The sequence below is a fragment of the Pieris brassicae genome, chromosome 11, assembly GCF_905147105.1.
Source record: "Pieris brassicae chromosome 11, ilPieBrab1.1, whole genome shotgun sequence".
In the NCBI taxonomy this organism is placed as follows: domain Eukaryota; kingdom Metazoa; phylum Arthropoda; class Insecta; order Lepidoptera; family Pieridae; genus Pieris; species Pieris brassicae.
The window spans coordinates 5,713,235-5,733,587 of NC_059675.1; the positions used below are offsets into that span (position 1 = coordinate 5,713,235).

A 20,353-nucleotide genomic window follows, 5' to 3' on the forward strand; every position below is an offset into this window, starting at 1 on the left:
CAAGTACTTGTGTCGGCTCCATCATTGTTCGCCCAAGCACCAGCTATGAATGGCTCTAGTTACAAGGATTTAGCTAGACGTTTGCACCATGATCGTATAACTTTGTAAGCGCGGCCCTTTCACACACAGTTTAATAAAATTACAACTAAAATCCTTTTAGCAATTAAGCTGCCAGATTCTGTTTGAGCTCACGCTTTTTTTTGATCTTTTTAATTCTCACAAAGGCAAATTACTTTAGAATACTTGTTATTTTTCACCTTAATTAATATATGGATTTATAATGGCGAAATATACATTTCGCCATTAGTTCGAAATATACATATATAGTTTACGAGTCGTTAGTCTAAACTCCAGGTGGTATAACTTTGCTACAAAGTGGAAGAGAAATTAAGTTAGTCCATTGCAGATACCAAACGTATACTGCACGGTAGAGTATGCAAATATTGTACCAGTTTGAAAGTTTAGAATATTATAATATTGTATTAAATTATTAGTAAACTTATCAAGGACAAGAAGCTTTTGCATGCTCAATATACAACAAATAAACAATAACATACTTTAAGATCAAGCTCTTTCTAGGTTTCTAGTCCGTTTAATTTGCAAATTTACGAATTATTTATTAATTATTAGATGTACAATAATGAAATCACTCAATGCTTGTAACAATAAAAATGCTTTTCAAACCATAAGGTTGTAATGCTGTCTTGATGCTAGAATGCATCGATGGCTCCATGTTGTTTGAAGATAACTTCACTTTAATAAGATATTTCAAATTTACAAATGAAAGGAAAATAAAAATTCAACACCACATAATTGCATTTTCATTTCGCTTTACGGACGATACAGATGTAGCGAAGCAATGAAACCTATAAGCAAATATTATTACGGGAGCAGATCTGAAAAATTCAATTTCAGACGTGATCTATCTCCGGAGTTGATCATGCTTTCCAATACTGATTCCAGTGTATTTTTTTATTCGAAATTTGTGATTATTTTTCAATTTCAATAGGTTTCTGAAATCTATAGATTTTTGATCACTGATTGATGGCCTGTTACCTTGTATTGCGTTATACCATGTGAAACCTCGATATTGATCGAAAACGGGTTCTCACAGCTAATTTCCTGTCTAGGAGATAAGTTCCGTAGAGTCATTTCCAACTACGGAATATGTATCGTAGTTGGAAAGACCTTGATTTGGAGATGCTTTGTTGACAATTTTCTTCTACATAAACCTGACAATAAAATTTATTTAATCATATTGGTAACTTTTTACACTTATGAACGTCAATATTTAACAAAAGGAAGATTAAGTACAAATGAGAAATATCGTTGATGGCCGCTATATTATTTGTATTTTTTTTTATTTATCTTAATTTAACAGGTAAGTATTACGATCAAGTCAGAATTTTACTTGTATTTACGTGTACAATATGATATCAATATATCCAAACCACCGCACTAAATACAAATTTAAACCATAATATGGTTTAATTTGTATTTTGAATCTAAATGCCGCTATCCAAGTAATGAGATTTAATTTCAATTAGAGCCAGGCTCGAAATCAACTCTGCCTCGAAGCCTTGAAGCGCCCCTAATGGCATGATTTACATTCATTTTTATTAACGTAAACAGATAATGAAACGGAAAGCGAAAATTTCTAATGGACAATTAATATTTCCACAAAGCCTGTTACAATATGTTGAGCATTTTATTAAAATATAGAAACGTACGAATTGCAGTATATAAGATAATGTGCCGTATTAAGGCTATGGTTTTTTAGTTAAATTAATTAGTGGTTTCAGCCTTTGGGAACACTCTCAGCCCACTAGCTTTGCGACTCAAAATGTGTCATGGCGTCCGAAATGAAAATCTTCCAGCCGTTTCTATCAAACCTTCCAAACATACAGTTCTGCGTTTCATCCTCCAAATCTTCCTTCAGTGTAAAACTTCTGATAATATGCTGCATGCAGAATTATTTTTGTCTAATGCCTGGTAAGGATTGATACCCACAACTATACAACACTCTTTTCGACATGCTGGACTTTGTACCAATTCTACGATTCATGATGTGGAAACAGAACCTGAGTTTGATAGCGCCGACGTCTTTCCATTAACCGAGTGGATTCAGATTCCCTGAACAGTTCAACATGGCAGGTTAACGCCAAATCTTCAAACTCCCATCGAAGTAGACAACTGCCTGCTTACAACGGCTTCACTCACAGACAAATAAAATTGGATTCAGTAAGAAACACTGAGGATTGAGAACAAGGTGATAAAGAAAATTCTACTACTTCCTTTATCACCAAAATGCCTTGATATCGTAGGATAAAATAGGTAAAAAAATACAACGAATTTACTGGTGCAGCCAAAGACATCAGACAAAAATAAAATACTATACGCAATAGCATTCAAATAAAATTCTTTTTTATGTACATAACTAATAACGCTAGTCTGAAATAAACGTTTTCCTTTTTCCAATTCAGATTTTTCTTCTCTCCATTTAACGACGTATGCATAAAATGCACAGTCCCATCAGTGTCATTATATAGAGTTTAAACTGTATAAATATTAGAAAACTCTCATATTACGAAACCGATTAACAGATTTTTCGTATAAAGTGAATATAAAACCGTTTATAATAATATCGTGAAGTTTTAAAATATTGGAGAAAATTAAATGTTACGTTTATTACGAGATACACCCTAATTTTTCCGGAACGCTTTCGACATCTCATGTAAAATTTAGCTCTCCATCTTCGGTTAATATCGTGAAGATATTATTTGCGTTTAACTTAAAACTTAGCGCAAGTTAAAAGGTGTAGATCCGAGAACATGTGGCCGCATTTCAATGTTTTATTCATCTCGTTATGATTCGAATAAATATTCTTGCTTCGTCTAGACAATCGCTGAATCTATTCTGAAATGTACAAACCCTATATCAAGCCTTCATAGATTGTGTAGAATTATTGCCATCATATCTTGTTAAATTGGCGGAAAATTTTGGCTTTTCAAATCTCCAAATGGGCAATAAATATTTCATGAGGCTTTATATAAACATTGCTTTTGAGTATCAGCACGCTTACGCTAAGTAAGTTTTTATCGCGTAAAAAAATGTCTTGTATTAAATAGACCATAATATATGTATACTCGGTGGCCAAAAAGTCGTGGAGCAACTGAGAGTTAGATGAGGTGATCAGCTGCAAAAAAATGTTCTACGGGAGGTCCTTAAGCTCAGCCCCTCAGCAAAGTTATAATTTCTTTAGCGAATATTCGAGAAAATCTATACCTGTATCTTTTTCATAATTTTCCCTGAGTTTAAACACGTTATTTATGGTAGACTAATGGTGTATAGAATTTATTAAGTTTTACGAAAAAAAATTACTCGAATCAAAACTTTTTAATTACTTCGGTAAAGTACTTATGCTTATTTTCGTATTAAATATATATTATTTCTGAAATATATTCTGAGTATACTTTTAGTTGGTGCGAAAGTAGATTGGACGTTCGACACATTTCTTTGACGAGAAATAATAAAACAGACTCAGAATTTGGTATACGAGCGGTTCCGACTGTTGGAATAGATTTGGAAATAGTTATTTTAATTTTGGTATACACTGACGTCAATTTACCACAGCGCTAGATTATTTATATTACAGATTGAAGCGAAAATTTTCTAAAAAGCTTTGGACATAAAAAGTGTAACTATTCTACATCTTTATTTTCTTATGTGTTAAAGAAAACTGATAAACTAAAAAATATAAGAGAAACTGTTTTATTATTCCCTGAATTATTCCTAGTAGGCATGTTATTCCTAGTAGTTTAAATCAGAAGTATTAATAGTAAAAACAATAATTATTATGATTAATAATCACCTATACAACCAAGAACAACAACCAATCCTGTCAAATACAAACTACTGAAATAAATAATTTAAGCTACTGCGAGCCGAAAATCTGTTCAGCAATATTAAAAAATGGTTTAATAACATCAAAAATCTATAAGTTATTGAACCCAGCGTTCAAATAGACTTATCGGCTAATTCAAGCTTGAATCCCGGCTGGGTCGACTACCCCGCCATTTTTGTATACTAAATGAACTTTGAATCCACTTTAAGAAAATTCTAAGTTGAAATTTATTGTTCCATCATGACTTAAGCCCCGTAACGTTTTTTTGGAATTTCATTTAACCCGAAAAGTACTCCTCGATAATACTACATGCATTCATTAAGGTATAGAGAAAAATACACTTAACAATTTAACAAGGTTGTATAATTTTACATAATCAATAATTACTTATTCAATACCGTGTTTAATTCTATAACAGCTAGTACATATCCGCACAACTTGCAAATAAATTTGTGCCTATATAACATGAATTTCTTATTAATGCTACAATGCTGAAAGCGCTACATTACGTAGCACTTGTGGAAACTAACGTGTATCTGAGCTTGGTTGCATTTTGAACCGACTTCAAAAAACCCAAAGAAGGAGGTTACTTATTATTTTAGTTTGTCTTTCTTAGTATTAGACTTGAAAATGTGTGTGGTATATAATTAGTATTTAGACATTTTCCAGTCACTTATTTTAGAACTTGACTTTTGGCGACCGACCTTTGTCGTTCGAGGCAAACCTTTGAAGTGCTAAAAAGTCAAATACGTCGCTTGTTTGTGTAAACGAGTTTCAGGTATTAAAACGTGGGTCAAGTATAGGGGTCGCTCGCTACTAACTTATTAATACTGACATCAACCTCGCTATCTCTATGCTTCTAGATCTACGCGATATTTACACTACATGAATAAAACATTGTATGAAAGCACCTTGCTGAAAATACGTGAGAAAAAATACTTTTTAACTTTTAAAACTTGTCGTTGCATTTACATTTTCAATTTCTTTGTTGCTTAATTTGTAAGTTACTTTCAACGTTTATTTATTATAGCAAATTGGTTATTTGAAATTTTACGCCATTCGACCTAAAAGAGTCTTGGCATTATTTTTCTCTGATAAAATACGTAACGTATCTGTGGGTTATATGCCGCTTTACAACGCCATAGAGGCAGTTGTGAGAACGGGTTTATAAATTAAGGCTTATTAGCACTTTCCCAACATTGATAAAAAAAAACTTGTACTATAACTATTTATTCCATTAAAAAAGTTTAAAGTGCGTGTCACACGCGAAACCTTTACACCTTAATATTTACTTACCCACAGGTAACCTATTTAATTCAGAGCCCATTGAGCGGGGCTGGTCTGTAATATGATTCCGATTTTCAATAATTCACTAAATAATTGGCGTTTACAATGTGAATCCAAAAAAATGTTCTCTAAAGTTTTCGACCGAGTCGGTGCTCTGACTAATTATGAACTCTCAACAGCGAATTGATTAATTAAACCAAAAATAAAGTTAGTAATTGGAATTCAATATTACAAACCTTTTTTTTGTATATATGAAATACATTCTGGCCGCTTGCGCTCCAGGACAGAAGAGAAGGCTGTATTTGGGTGAAACACAGTAAGTGTTCCGATTACATTTTTATACGGTGTACACGTAATTTGTAAATTGTATATTATACATCTATTGTTTTACAATTCCTTCATTTTTGTGACGTGTTTGCAAAGGATTTGTTCCCAAACTTTGGATCGTTCTTGGATTTTTACAATAAACTAAAAAAGACAACACCGATATATGTCATGGTAGCTACTACATAGGCGCAATTTGCATAAGGATTCTAAAAATTAATAAGTTAATGAGAATAAAAATCGATGTTAAATTTAAAATTGCATATATTTTTTTTACTTAATAATGCAACTTGTGTTATACTAATCTCATCGACATTAACGACATACCCATTGGTTTATCTTTTTATGTGTAATTGGTAATATTTTTTACTATATCTAATTAAGTTTTTTAAAGCGTTATCAGAATCGCAAGGGTTCTCATTAAATCAGATCAGAGCAATAAGAGATTTTCAAAGTTCGAAGTAAAACAAATCCATGTACATATTCCTTCAATGTTTGTGAGTCACAATTGACATAATTTCATTCAGATATAATCGCAGATGCGGATGAAGAAACTTGTATTTAATAAATCCAATACAAGGCACTAGAAATGCTGTACGTGGTTAGTAACAAGTCTACGTCGCTTTGACCAACTATACTAATTTATACAACTGGCGATACAAAGCTTAGGTCGACAATCTCATTTAAATTTCGTTCCAGCAAATTATTTTCATTTGTAAGATTTCCTGTAGCTCTCCGCATTGTATTAATTTATTGTACTGGAAATAGGGTTAAAAGAATCTGAATAGTGCTCGAGGGTTCCATGCAAATTAAAAAAGCCTTTAAACTAAATATAAAAAGAATCATTTGTTTTGTATTGACCGCTTCTAGATATTGATTTCTTGTTAAAGAAACCTGTAACATATGTACAGCTTGTAGTAATAAGACAGTCATCGCGTGTTACACAAATATCTCACATCTTTCATTGGTTGTTGTTTTAAATGCAAGTAGGTGATCAGGCATACAAGTACTAATTAAATAAACGCGTACTAGTAACATAGTATAATAATGATGGTAATGTATCACGTAGATATTACTATAGTGTAAGTAATTGCTAAAAGCGCATAAACTTCTCTATACTAAGCATTAAACGTAACATAACGTAAGTATAGAAAGGGAATGAAAAAGCAGTTATATTTTATTCGTGCGTCTCGTTATGATGTCTGGTTGAAAAGCGTGTAAATTATGAGAAAATGCTGAAATGTTGCCAGAGTTCCTTCGCATTTAAACAGATTAATAGCTCTTGTAAGATTTTCCACGAAGAAATGAAAGCAATTGACGTCCTTCTTTCATTTCTTTTTTATTGTATAGTGATTATAATGTTTTATTTTAAATACTTTACTATAAATTCACTTAAACCTTAGAAGGTTATATAAAACTTTCTACGCTTATTTGCATATATGTACTATATTTTGTATAGTAGTATACATTAGATGTAGTAATGTATACTACTTTAATAAAAAAATAGTACGACAATTCGCAAGTAAGGTTTGTTGTTGTTTTTACAGTATACTTTTAATAATAAAATCCGTGTCATATTAAAAAAAGATAAGGTATTATTCGCAAAATGTCAAGTAATTTCCAAAGTTATTTAAAGTACCAGTACTGGATCAGACAAAATTTGGATATTTTGAGCATGAAAAGTTAAATAAAGGATATTTGCATGCTCAAAATATTTTGTCCAGATTTTGTCTAAACAAGCAGAAAGTTTGAATAAGTATGAGTATACCTGATACAAAAATGTAATTTAAATATTTACACAGAAACGTCATAAATTTTCCTCTTGTAAACTCATTTGCAAGACTTGAACCTACGTAACAATATTTCATCCAAGTTTTGAGTCAGACGCGGAAAATTGGAAAGTGCATTCGCCAAGTTAATATAAGGAAAATGTTTATTTATATAATTGTATGTGTTACAAAGTTACATATAATATATACATACATAAATAACATGTATATGTTTTAACGACTTTCTCCTTTGTATTTTAAGGGATAGGCAGTTGGTAGGTTTGTGATGTTTTTATATTTATTAACCTTATTTACAGGCTAATATGTTTATCGTAATTACAAATTACCAGACATTTTATAGATTGATGCCCCAGAATTACTTTTTTATTTGCATATAGAATAAATGCGCCTGGTGAATGAGAGATCTGGGGCGAATCTCGAATCTATGTATATCGTTCTACTCTTAGAAGGGGCATTAAAGCATAGAAGGAGAGATTATATTATAGCTACTTAACAAAATGGCCATAGAAATAGCGATATTTTTTAATTGATAAGACCTTTTTCTTTATTCAAATTAATAAGAAAAAGACATTACTCAGTACTATCCACAGCTAAGTTTAAGTAAAAGACGTTGCACGAACGTAGTGCAAAGTGTAATTGGCAGAAAAGTGGTGGATCTCGAGTTATCCAGGCGTATATAAATCTACAACTACCTCCGAGATCTGTAATTGAGTTCCGTCTGTACCTCCTCCAATTAATTACGTGTGAATTTTCAATGCGAACTACATTTCTAGACTAACATTTAAACAAAGCAAATCTAAGCTCCGCAAACGGAATGAAATTTATACAGAATTAAAAGCTATACAAACAATAGAATTAATACTTATTATATAATAAGTACTATTGTGGCACTTAAGTCTTACCATTTCACGTGGAAATTGGATTTGTTATCTGCCTCAAGGAAATAATTGAAACAAAGGCCTGAAAGTCTTAGGAGTAACAGGAGGGATTGAAATCGTTAGGAAGATCCAATTTTCTTATAGTAATACACTGCATTTGATAATAAAAATAGCATTAGACCATGACGCTTACAACTGATAAAAACAACATTGTCTATATATGTAATTTAAAAACAATTGCCTACGCTGATAAATCAGCACAATTTCAAGTTTCGCTTGCATCAATAAAGGAAATTAATGTTGTCAATAATTTATCAACATGTGTGACTACATTTCACTGACAACTACCTCGTATCTAAATAATTCATGCGATAGAGGAGGTTCAAATTCCATCTCACTGACTGTTTAAGACGCAAGCCACTGAACAGAATTTAACATGACAGTTACTAAAATAAATCTTTCAAATAACCTAGATTTTCAATTTAAATTTGTTAGCTGGTAGATTAACTTTCAAAATCATATTCTGAGGGTTACAACAATGTTAGCAAGTTAGTATATTATTTAAAACAACAAAATATCAGGATGGCTGAAAAAGATCGCTTATTCAAGCCAGTCGCACTATTTACGTAATTTTTATTTCATTATATTGTTTCTTCTGTGTTTATACTTAATTTTCACGTACAATACAAGAATTTTTAAGTCTAACGTGTGCCGGTTTTCTCACTTTGTTTTCCTTTAAAGTACGGGCGAGTATTAAATGCGCACACAAAAATACCATTGCACAGCCGGGGTTCGAATTAACGATCTCAGGAATGATATTCGCACGTTTAAGCCACTAGAGAAATACTGCTTACTTTTATTTATCTATTTAAACAAAGAATCCACGGAAGCGACGAGATTCTTTACAAAATTATTATTAAAAATAGATTTAACTACAAAAAAATCAAACGAGACATGATATTTATTTTACAATCAACAATTAGGTACAATGTGTGAGGATCGAAACCTGTTATTGATGTCCGTGCCAAGTTTGGAGTTTCAGAATGTCTTAAAAAATTAACTTTATGTTTGCACAAATAGGTAGGTAAATAAATAAAAAACAAATAAAATAAAAATATATATTATGAATACTATTCTATGGTATATATTAGTTAAGATTATATTTGATATTTTTGCTAATCAGTTTTTCATTGAATGATTATGGTAAGGAGCAAACTCAAATTTATTTAAAGGTCAATTCTTTTCGTGCATGGTTATAATCCTGAGCAAATAACTTTCGATAGGCTTTCTATTGATATCTTAGGTTCATTATTTCTTTTACAATTTTCAGTTGTCTGGCCAATATATGTTTAAGATTGGTTTTACTGGTTTTTCCATAGCTGGATAAACGGTAAGATAAAGTAGATTCCGCCAATACTTAATACAGTACTAGAATTATTATAAAGGTGTCGTATATTTTAAAATTATATATTTTTTGTTTTAGTTTGTCACTAACAGTGTAACAGCGGTTTCCAATTTAGACTAAATTGGAAACCGCATATCATCTATAATTAGGCTCGAGGCAACAATTTAAGTATAATAATTCCCTATCTCCATGAATTTACCTGGTAACCATGCTCTGTATATAATATATTAATTAAAAATATAGGCTAGCCTAGAGCTATTTGTGTAACTCTATTTTGTGCAAATACAATTAAACACCCGTTCTTCTGTTGTTGTCAGAAAATGTATAATAACAGTTGGATTTCTATTGTACCTAACACTTTGCATCGAGACTTCTTTATTCAATTGCCTTAAGAGCTTGCCCACTTTCCACAAGTCGGACCGTTTTCCTGCATTCATATTGAACAACATAAGTGGCTTCATATCTGCTCTTCATTTTATACTCCACATAAGAAACCACTCAAAGCCAGAAGGCAATTTCCTTTATTAAAAAAACTATAGCAACAGTTGGCTTCTATTGATTTTTAGATTTATTTTATTATAATATTGTGTTTTCTATTCCCTCCCAATGCGAATAATGCACGTAGGTACATACATCTACGAAAGATTGGTAATAATTCAATTAATTACCGACAGTTAACTTTTTGTTTTTTTCTATATCATACGTGGCTATACGTGGCTTTAGGTGTGACAATTATTAGAATAATTAGATTTCCCTTTATAATCTAAGTTCGACGGATGTTATTCATTACATCTGTCCAACATTATCAAATATACAGGTCAAAAGTCAGAACCTAACCTCTCCTTGAAGCACTTTAAATATAGTAACAGCAGTTCCTACATCAGTCAAGATTTCTAACGCGCATAAGTAAACATACGTTTTTTTTAAATATAACTGATAACCTATAAATAAGTTGACACTAAGTAATAATGTTCCTCTCATAAAATTATTTTTCAAACGAATTGATGGAAACAAGAGATGGTTGGTAACACGGTAATCCTGTAAAATTTTCCGAGTATGAAGACCTGCCGATGTCTTGCTCGCCAATCCCGGGATTTACGATACTAAGTCCTTGCATTTTTACGTCTTCGCTGTTCTTTGATATTATAATTTTGTCCTTTTCTACCTACTTAATATTTATGAACTTATGAAGTCATTGATCTACTTTATAAGACATGTAGGGTCGATTAATATAGTAGCAAGAAAAAAACATACATTATTTTTTAAAGTTTTTCGTCATCTATAATTATTAAAAATACTTCCTACCAGTATTTGCTTTCGTTTACACTACTTAAATAAAAAGGACTGTCGACTATTAATGACTTCTTGCTATTGGATACTTTCACATTTTAATGCATTTTAAAATATCTACTTAAGGATTATAAGTATAAATGGAACATACTATGTATTGTAAATAATAAATAAAAAACGAATGAAGCGACATCTAGCAAAATTTTAGAAAAGTATTTCAACTGTTGCAACATGTTTTGTATGATATTAGTCTTTTAATTTTCTACTAGATGTCGTTATGACAAAAATAATAATTTATTTTACAAATATTGTATAATACTAATTGTATTGTTAATTAACTTAATTAAGAAGTTTCTGTACTAATGAAGTATAATTATTGGACATATCTCTTTATATGAAATTCGTTATATTGTATTGATATGAATCATAGAGCTGCTAGCAATTATTTTAAAATATAGATTTCTTTCAATACTGCGAATATAATACAATCAAATTATTGAAAATGTTGTAAAATTATATTAATTATTATTAATTTAAAAAAATATTTCATTATTAACGTGTACAAATTTGTCATGATGTATTGTAATTAATATATGTATTTACACTAATTTGATTAATTGCTAATTGAATATTACAGAAATTCAGATAGCTTCTATGAAAAACAAAGTTAATTAACCTAATGAAAATCTCCCAATATACATTATTATAATAAATTGTTGTATGTATGAAGTCTGTGTAATACGTTTCGGTACATATCCGTGAATAATAAATACATTCTTTATAAGATATTAGTTAATGAAGGTTGTAAGACTTAAATTTACCATCAATCGCATGTGACGAGGTGGCCGAGTGGTTAAGGCGTTGGACTGCTAATCCAATGTGCTCTGCACGCGTGGGTTCGAATCCCATCCTCGTCGATACTTTTTGTTGTAATTTTTCTTTACTTTTACATACTTTTGAATTGCTATATTTTTTTAAATAACAATTGCGTCTTTTAAGAATGTACTTATTTTGATATCTCTGCTAATACTTTACTACAATTTTTTAATTGTCAACTGTACTACACACTTTCGATGCACTGAACGAATATTTAGCTCTGGAATCTTAAATATTCCTAACCAAATATAATATAGAATGAAAAAAATCTGAACAGCAATTTCCACATAATCGCTATCGTCGTAATCACTTGTGAAAAACAGATATAGGTAGATAATTTTGAGCCCGCTACGAATTTATCTAGACCTGCTTTTACTATCTTATCGTAATACTGCCCTTTATTTTAGGAGTTTGAATAAGCTAGGTGTGCCAGCAGTAACGTGTCGAGTGCGATATATACATGAATTTTGTTTTGTTTTAAATATATGATATTTATAAATATTAGTTACAGTGCTGTGATTGTAAATTGTTCCTAAAAAGATAAGGCGTTTGCTGAAAACAACAGGTATGTATCTTGTTGACTATATGAGATATTTTGTAAATAGTATGACCTTCAACGATTTTAGATGTCTTTTAATAATTTGGATTTTACGTGAATTCATACAGTTTTATTTAGCAAGAATCCTTGTGGGAATTTTCTTATTCTTTTTAAGCGAAATTTTCTTACTCCTTTACCAAATACCAGTTTCTTCAGTTGTATTTGTTAAACGAATTCAGGTTCATCTGAGCCTATAAATTTACGATAGATTAACCTTTGAAAACAAAGAATTTACAACTGCTACATATTTTTGTAATAATACAAATGCAATGTATATTGCACTGACTAATTTTTGATAGCTTATCAAGCGTCCTATTTTGAATCAACCTGATTATAGTGGAAGTACAAACTTGACATACTTTTTTGTTCGGATTTAGTTTACAAAGGGCTTTATTACTATACATTTAGTTTGTAAGTCTACTACAGTAATAATTTTTATGATTAATTGTATTACCAGTTATACGCCTGCCAACACTTTCTACGTACGAGACATTTTCATAGGTTATATTTTGGGGACATAATATTATATACAGTGCATGCGATATATTATATTTATTGTTTTTGACTTATTGCATATGGATATAAAGATGTTATTAATTCAACAATTTGTTGATGATATTTTCAGTTAATTTCTTCTAGGGCGTAACGCTATAATGATAAAATAATTGAAATCTAAATTATGGGCCATGCACATTTTTTATAAAAATATAATACAATTAGAATCTCTTTACTAATACATTCTTATAAATTACTTTATTTTCAGAAACAGCATGTTTTGGTTACTAACAATTGCGTTGTTAGCAAGCGGTGCAAGCGCCCAGCTCACAGCGCAAACGAGTGTAGCCCCAGAGCTTCGAGAATGCTATATGAATGTAACGTTATTGGATAGAAATAACATACCACCTACAACTCTACCAGTATTAATAGATATCATACAAAAGATCGAAGATGATCCCAACGTTAATATGGATCTGCGGCAATTAGTTGTTCAAATATTGCGCACGTAAGTTCACCCTTGATTTTGATTTGTAGATATTCACCTACCTAGTTTTTATAAAAAGAAGCTTATCTTAATCTGGTCTAGTTTCAATCGATATTGTTTGAAAACACAGATTAAAAAATATTATTTGAAAAATACAATTTCGTCGGATTTAGGAATCACATTTCACCCTTAGTAAAAGATTAAATCAATATATATTTTAAAAACTCCATTGTATAAGGTTCTAGATTCTAGTTGAATTTACAAATCTCACTGATCCGGGAAAACCCTGTAAATTGACTTAATTTTTGTTATGACCTTTTAGATATAGACAAGACGGTATAGAGTACCATCAGCCAGATGCCAATGCCGATCGGTCGGGAAATGTGCTCCCATATGCGCCTACATTTCACTCATTTCATAGACACAGAATTGTGTTATCAAAAATTCTTCCCGGCAATATACAAGAATTGCCAAATGTCCTCACACCTCCTTTGAAGGTAGTTTTAATCTTTTTGTTTACAAATTGATGTGGCTCAATACGTGATAAAGTAAAAGTGGGCTGTTATTGGCTCCAAGACAATAAAACATTTGTTCAAACAAAAAATAAGGCAACAGCCAACGATTATGTTTGACTTATCTATATGAGTGAAACTGAAATTGCGACTTTGTCTCCCAATATTGTGATATTGCATTACCGATATTATATATGAGTATATTTTATATATGAGTTTTTGGGTATAAAATACCGTTAAAACTTCAAAGAGGAAAAAAGAGTACATGATGTCGATTCGGGCAATTTATTTTAGACTTAGGTATTTGCATAAAATCCGGTTTTAATGTAATTCTAAAATGGACTTCACTGACAGGAGTAGTCGCAAATTTTACATATTTCCATACAATTTTCTTAACGGCTTCTTAATTAACAGTTCTCATGTTTTAGTGTGCCTTGCATTACATACTATCTACAACCGTGGATGCTAGAGTCCGCGGAAATGAACAAAATTGTAATCAACTTTCTCAATTCCGCGCATTAAGGACAGCCAGGAATATACCAAGTAACTTGAAGATGGATGATGTGGAAATTTTAGATCTCGGTAGTATGTAAGTAAGCGCATAGTTCATTATTTTTTCTAGGTGAAAACTCATTTTGTGATACATTTTTCGTGGCATTACTTTATGTTACAGAGCATACCTTATCATATTAAATTTAAAATATTTTATAGTTCTTACGTTTATCCAACATAAAAATTATTAATATCATTAGAAATCTCACTTATGCTAATATTTTTTTTTTTGTAAAAATATGCTATATGATAGGTTTGTATATGTTTATTTCAGGAAACTCACAAAATCTATGGGTAAAATCAGACACAATCCAAAGGATGACGTAGAGTATACTAGTATGGGAGTTTTAAAATCTGAACGACAGTTATTAGGAGACAGCCAATGTCCTTTGTTGGGTGGGGTAATATCTACAAGATGGGGGGCAGTTTCAGCCGGTCATCTGTTAGCCGGTATAGCAGGAGGTGCTCAGTTCCAACGTATAAGGGTATCAGACTTAGTAAGAGGGTCTATGTCCAACTACGCGAACCTTCAGGACACTGTTTCTTCAATCTTTGCCAGTACAATTTCAGGTTTGTTTCATATTCTTACAGCAAAGGAAACAATCATTGATATTACTTTACTCGGGATGTCTGATTATTTGTTTCTGTGACATGTACAAAATATAAAAGCTTGAGTACGAAAGTTTCCGTTAGATAGTTTTATCTATTAATAAGTATACAATTAATACATGTACAAATTGTAACTTTTGGATTTATAACTGTGAAATATTTGTCTGCTTGTAGGCGATTTAGTGGAAGCTGTTCTTATTCAAGGAACAGAAAGAGGCACGAATGCAATAACAGTCGGCACAGCTGGTAACTGGAATTCCACTCAAGCACCAAGATATTTTATGCTTCACAATCGTGTCAATGTAGAAGCAACAGACCCAGAACTACGTGGCGACATTGATGGTTTCGTACTTGGAACTCTGATACAGTCCAACGTTGTCGACGCTGCTTCAATAAAGCTATCACAGCTTCTAGATATGTACTATAGTCCCAGGGTAAGATGATATCCTCTAGAATTAAGATTCATATAGCGCCATTACATTGTATAAATAGTACATAGCGCGTAACATCATTGAGTACGGGATTGTAATTTAGATCATATTTCACCTTTCGAAAAAACCCACATTGAAAGCATAGAATCAGATCAGCGACAAGTAATTGTTGTGCATGACAATAATTTTAATGCTTTTTTGTATTTTTGTTAACTATCATACACAATGTTTGGGTACAATAAATACCAGTGCTAATACTGATGTTGAATTCTAAACAAAAACCTCTTATTTAGATTCTACTAAAACTTAGCATTACCTCGAAAATGAGTATGGTAATTTGAAGTTTTAAGTGTTACTTTAGTATTATCATGTAAAATGTTTGGGGGTAATATTTTAGTAATTGGTACTAATGTTTGCGTGGAATCTAAACGAATCGTGATCTATTTAACTCCTATTTCAGAACGGTGTCTACGATGCCAACAGAAGGGCGTGTAATCGCCGCGAGTTAAGACAGCAGTTCATAAATAGAGATGCGTTAATTGGTGAAACGTCAGCATTCGCTGCCGCATTGGATACCAATATACCTCTACGTGGAACTATTGTTAGTGGTCTTGATCAACTGGTCTCAACAGCAGTGGAAAACTTCCAGTCCTATACGAGTAACTTATTCTTTTTATTAAAACACTAAATTTATGGCCTTCGTTCATTGTAACAAACGAATATTCAGTTTAACCAAAAAAATTATAAGAGATGGCTAAATTTATTTGTATACTATTAAATGCTCGACCTAGTTGGAGTACTAAAAGCTTCGCTTTTTTATGGTACGACTGTTTACCGCCGCTCATGGACACCTGAAACACCAAGACGTTTGTTAGCCATTAAGATAATCCTGTTCTCTTGTATGCCCCTAATTAGGTGGAAGATGGTTCCATAGAATGCTAGACATCGAAGTAGAACGAGTGAAATTTGAAGTCTTATAGACGATTTAAATCTAAAGTTAGCCGACTTTTAAATCGACTTTCGTTCTGATTTTAATTCAATTTACAATTTTCAGCGAACAGCCTAAACGACTTAAACTGTGTGAATACAGTTACAACAATGGATAACTTCAGACTTAAAACAAATCTTTACATAGTGATAGATTCTACTTGGCCATACCAGGCTGTATATCCGGCGATATCATATCTATTGGACAACATTGAAGTGGGTAAATTCGGTTCCAGTATCACCCTACTGAATGCTTTTGATGGCAGTATTGTATTAGACAAAACTTTCTCTTTGGCTGATTTCCACTCCAACTATACCTTGGCTAGACATCAAGCTCGTAAGTAAAGTTTTTTTTATGTTATAATCATCACTCAAATTTAAATCGCTATTAAAACGCTGCGAATCCCGACTGCGTCTATTTGAGTTGAGTACAATGGATCTGCATTATTTTATAGAAAATTATTAAAGAAGCTGTTTCAGTAGGTTCTACAAATGATGAGAATGTTTATGTTAGAATCTACTTAATTAGGCGATCTGAATGGAATATAAATATTATGTTTGTTTCAGTATTCAATGGAGTAAATTTGGAATCGACCCTACAAAATGTAAGATTGTTAATGGAAAGAGAACTAGAAAATGAAAAGTCATTAAACTATGTAGGTGGAAATTCAACTGTCTTACTATTTTTACTTAACACCGCAAACTTACAAATAACTGTTCCTGTTATTGTCGAGGCTCGGAAAATCAACGAAACAATTCCAGGTAATTTTTTTTAATACGATTTGTGTATATATGGGTACTTATATTCTTATCTAGACATTACAACTACTATAATGTCTAAAACATAATTAAAAATCAATAATAATAATCATTTATTTGCCAAGATTTTTTTTAAACATATGTAAATTTAACCACTTAACTTACTAATGCAATTTGGTAATTTATTTTATTTTTCAGACCTACGTGTCTTATTTGCAACGTCCACAAACCAGTTCGACAGTCTGTGGCAAATGGTTCGTGATATGCATAATGATATTAAAGTTGTGTCTTTGAATGTGGAGGGAACTAATGTCGAAGTTACTATGAACCCAGTACTTACCAGAATTAAATCAGGTGATTATGAAATATCGTAGACTATGTAAAAGTGTACATTCCGCCAAATAATGTATTTATTTCCGTCCACTTATTTCTGCTGTGCGTTCGTGCATAGGATTTTTGTTTATCTTTATCTGCCCATATAACACTCGCTTGTATAGTGAAACATGTTGAGTAAAAATCAAAAAGGCATGCCTTATTCCCAATAAGTCCGCGGCGTGTGTTAGGCACACAACATTGCTGACCTACTTACTGACTTACTACCAAGAGAAATAAATGATCACGAAACAGATACAGTAGACTGAGGCCCAGACCTAAAAAGGTTGGTCGCGATAGGTTGACTTAATACCTCTTACAAGAAAAGTCTTTCGATAATCAGTGGTACCATTTAATACGATTAAAACTTTCAGTTGGAAGAAGAATAGTTAACTCGAACTGTGGTTCCACATTTAATGGAGAATTAACTTCCGGTAACAGACAATTTGACGATTACCTAGAACCAGGCTATATAAATTACTATGCAATAAGTCCAAACTACTTCTATGGTAATGCCAACAGAAAAGTTCGCATTTCGAGAACAGGAGCCGGTGCTGGTAGTCTTATTGTTTGTCAATCACGAAGATTTGAACAACCAAGGTAAAATATAAATGTGGTCATAAATCATGAATAATCTATCATGATAAATTGAAATAACAAATGAAATCATAGGTTTCTACACTATAAAAAGTTAACTACATACTTAGTCTCTATTCTAAATCCACCCTTAAGTATGTTTTCGTTGAATAATAAAAAATACGTTTGGAATTAACAGCTATAAAAAAGTACGTACGTACAAAGTACACATAACAGAAGTGAAACTTTTTTGGCGAACTATTTTTTAAGTCTTGTTCAATACAAATCTAAAACTTTAAATTTCCGAGACTAAGAGGGAGGGAAAATGTAAGGAATTTAATGAATTTAATTGCCATTAAAATATTAAAAGTGTCAAAAATTTATACAAATTATAAATTTAAGTCTTTTTAATTTATTTCTTCGATATTTACATAATTCGACGCGATTTCTATTGGTATTGTTGTGACTAAAGCATTTTGGTAAGTAAAATATGCAATATAAGTTCGTCTTTCAACATATGTAAATATCATTTAAAAATAGTATCTATTGTCATTCTACTATCGCTCCATGGCTATTTGTTTCATGTTACGTTCGCCCTTTCTCGCTCTCTCTCAATCGCTCTCTCCCTTTTCTTCGACAAAAACGCTGCACATCTTCGTGACGCTAATATTATTACTTTTTCGTTTCATCGTTAAAAAAATTACCGTCATTGCGCCTAAAAAAGTTTCACTTCAAAAACATCACTCCTGCTAGAATTAATCAGCAAATTAAAACGAGACGGGGTACTTAATTGTAATGTTTATTTGCTGTTAGTCCTATTTAGAATTAATACTTGTTATTCCGCAACTTATTTTGTTATTGCTATGAATAATATTTTTCAGTCAAAACATGACGGCTGCCGGTGCTGATCAGGATTCGGTTAGTTGTCAAACTCTTGCATCGGGTAACATAGAAATCAGTCTTCAAGGAGCATGCGAAGGTCATTGGACGATTGGTTCCTGTCCATCTTTCTTTATTTCTGTCCAATCACAAGTTCCCGAGGGCTCCAGTTTATCACCAAGTTGTACTGGTGAGTTATGTAATTGTTTCACTAATTATATATTTTTTATACACAGTATCATACGATACAAATAGGTTTTCTGTAAGAAGTGTATAATGAAGATATACTTATTATGTATTAAATATATACGCGTGTGGTCTTGATCTATTTTTTTTTTGGTATGATCCAAACATCCATGGCAATCAAAAGATGTTGAGAGTTATTTCGATAGTATCATCTTTATAGAAATTCTCCCTACAACCATAAAAATCTTAACCATTTAAAACATTAAATTTTATATAGTCTTTCTCAGTAAATGTGTGTTTCAACGCGATTTTTAACAAAAACTTTTCAAAAAGTTTAATCTCAAAGATCATCATACAACGAAATATTTTTCAGTTTTTTAGTACATATTTGAAAATAAGTTGATGAGTACAATGACGGAATAACTATTTTTTGTCTAATTATTTTTTTAATTATTTTCCTTTTCAGACCCTGCCTGTAGATTTCCCTACAATATGAGATATCAAGTTCAAATTGAAGAATTTGGATGTTTTAGTAGCGCGGGAACTATTGCATTAAGTGTAATTTTAATTATTTGTGGTATTTTTATTCATTTATTGTAATTAAGTGTTGTAGGAGCTACTATTTTAATTATTACATATATTCTTATTTTAGCTACTGTGTTTTCTATTTAACGTGATACACATATTATGAAAATGTATAAGGTACCAAAAACTTATTTTTGCAAGCAAGGTCTATCACTTAGAATAATAATTCATGTTGTACTTAAGTAGAAATCCCACCTTTTTATTTTGTAACAAAAAATATCTTATTAAAATAACGTTAAAAATATGTGAGATTGTTGTGTAAAGTTCGATTTTTTTATTAATAAAATTGAATTAATATTATTTTTGGATACTTTATTACCTTTTATGTATCAAACATTATTTGTCCCTACATATAATTAATACGAACAACTTATATCCACGCCATCTATGGAACCAATAATATATTTGTACATAGGAAATAATATAACAACCTTTATGTTAAAGGTGTTAACCTTTATTTGCTTAAAAAATAAATAAATTGATAAGTACTAATATTTATTAATTGAAATAACAACAATTTTGAGTATAACATACTTCCTAACGGCTCATACGGCTATAAAATCGTAAAATA

The 20,353-nt window shown here is 31.3% G+C and overlaps 1 protein-coding gene and 1 non-coding gene across 2 annotated transcripts; both read left to right on the forward strand.

Moving 5' to 3' along the window:
* The first annotated feature begins 11,713 nt into the window (after nt 1-11,713).
* Trnas-gcu lies at nt 11,714-11,795 on the forward strand. Its single transcript has one exon. It is a non-coding gene; the product is annotated as a tRNA-Ser (tRNA).
* Nucleotides 11,796-12,161: 366 nt separating this feature from the next.
* On the forward strand, nt 12,162-20,044 carry LOC123716591. Its single transcript, XM_045672411.1, has 13 exons — nt 12,162-12,319; nt 13,116-13,355; nt 13,657-13,831; nt 14,275-14,435; nt 14,673-14,968; nt 15,182-15,441; nt 15,899-16,097; nt 16,493-16,762; nt 16,993-17,187; nt 17,383-17,538; nt 17,931-18,156; nt 19,014-19,201; nt 19,664-20,044. The coding sequence occupies exons 2-13, from the start codon at nt 13,123-13,125 to the stop codon at nt 19,795-19,797; spliced, it is 2,493 nt and encodes an 830-aa protein (XP_045528367.1). The 5' UTR covers nt 12,162-12,319; nt 13,116-13,122; the 3' UTR covers nt 19,798-20,044.
* Nucleotides 20,045-20,353: the final 309 nt, after the last annotated feature.

Excerpts from the sequence above, each read along its gene's own strand:
- LOC123716591 (XM_045672411.1), top strand. The coding sequence starts at position 13,123 with ATGTTTTGGTTACTAACAATTGCGTTGTTAGCAAGCGGTGCAAGCGCC. Across the intron at positions 18,157-19,013 it reads CGAAGATTTGAACAACCAAG|TCAAAACATGACGGCTGCCG; the intron begins GTAAAATATAAA and ends AATATTTTTCAG. Across the intron at positions 19,202-19,663 it reads TTTATCACCAAGTTGTACTG|ACCCTGCCTGTAGATTTCCC; the intron begins GTGAGTTATGTA and ends TTTCCTTTTCAG.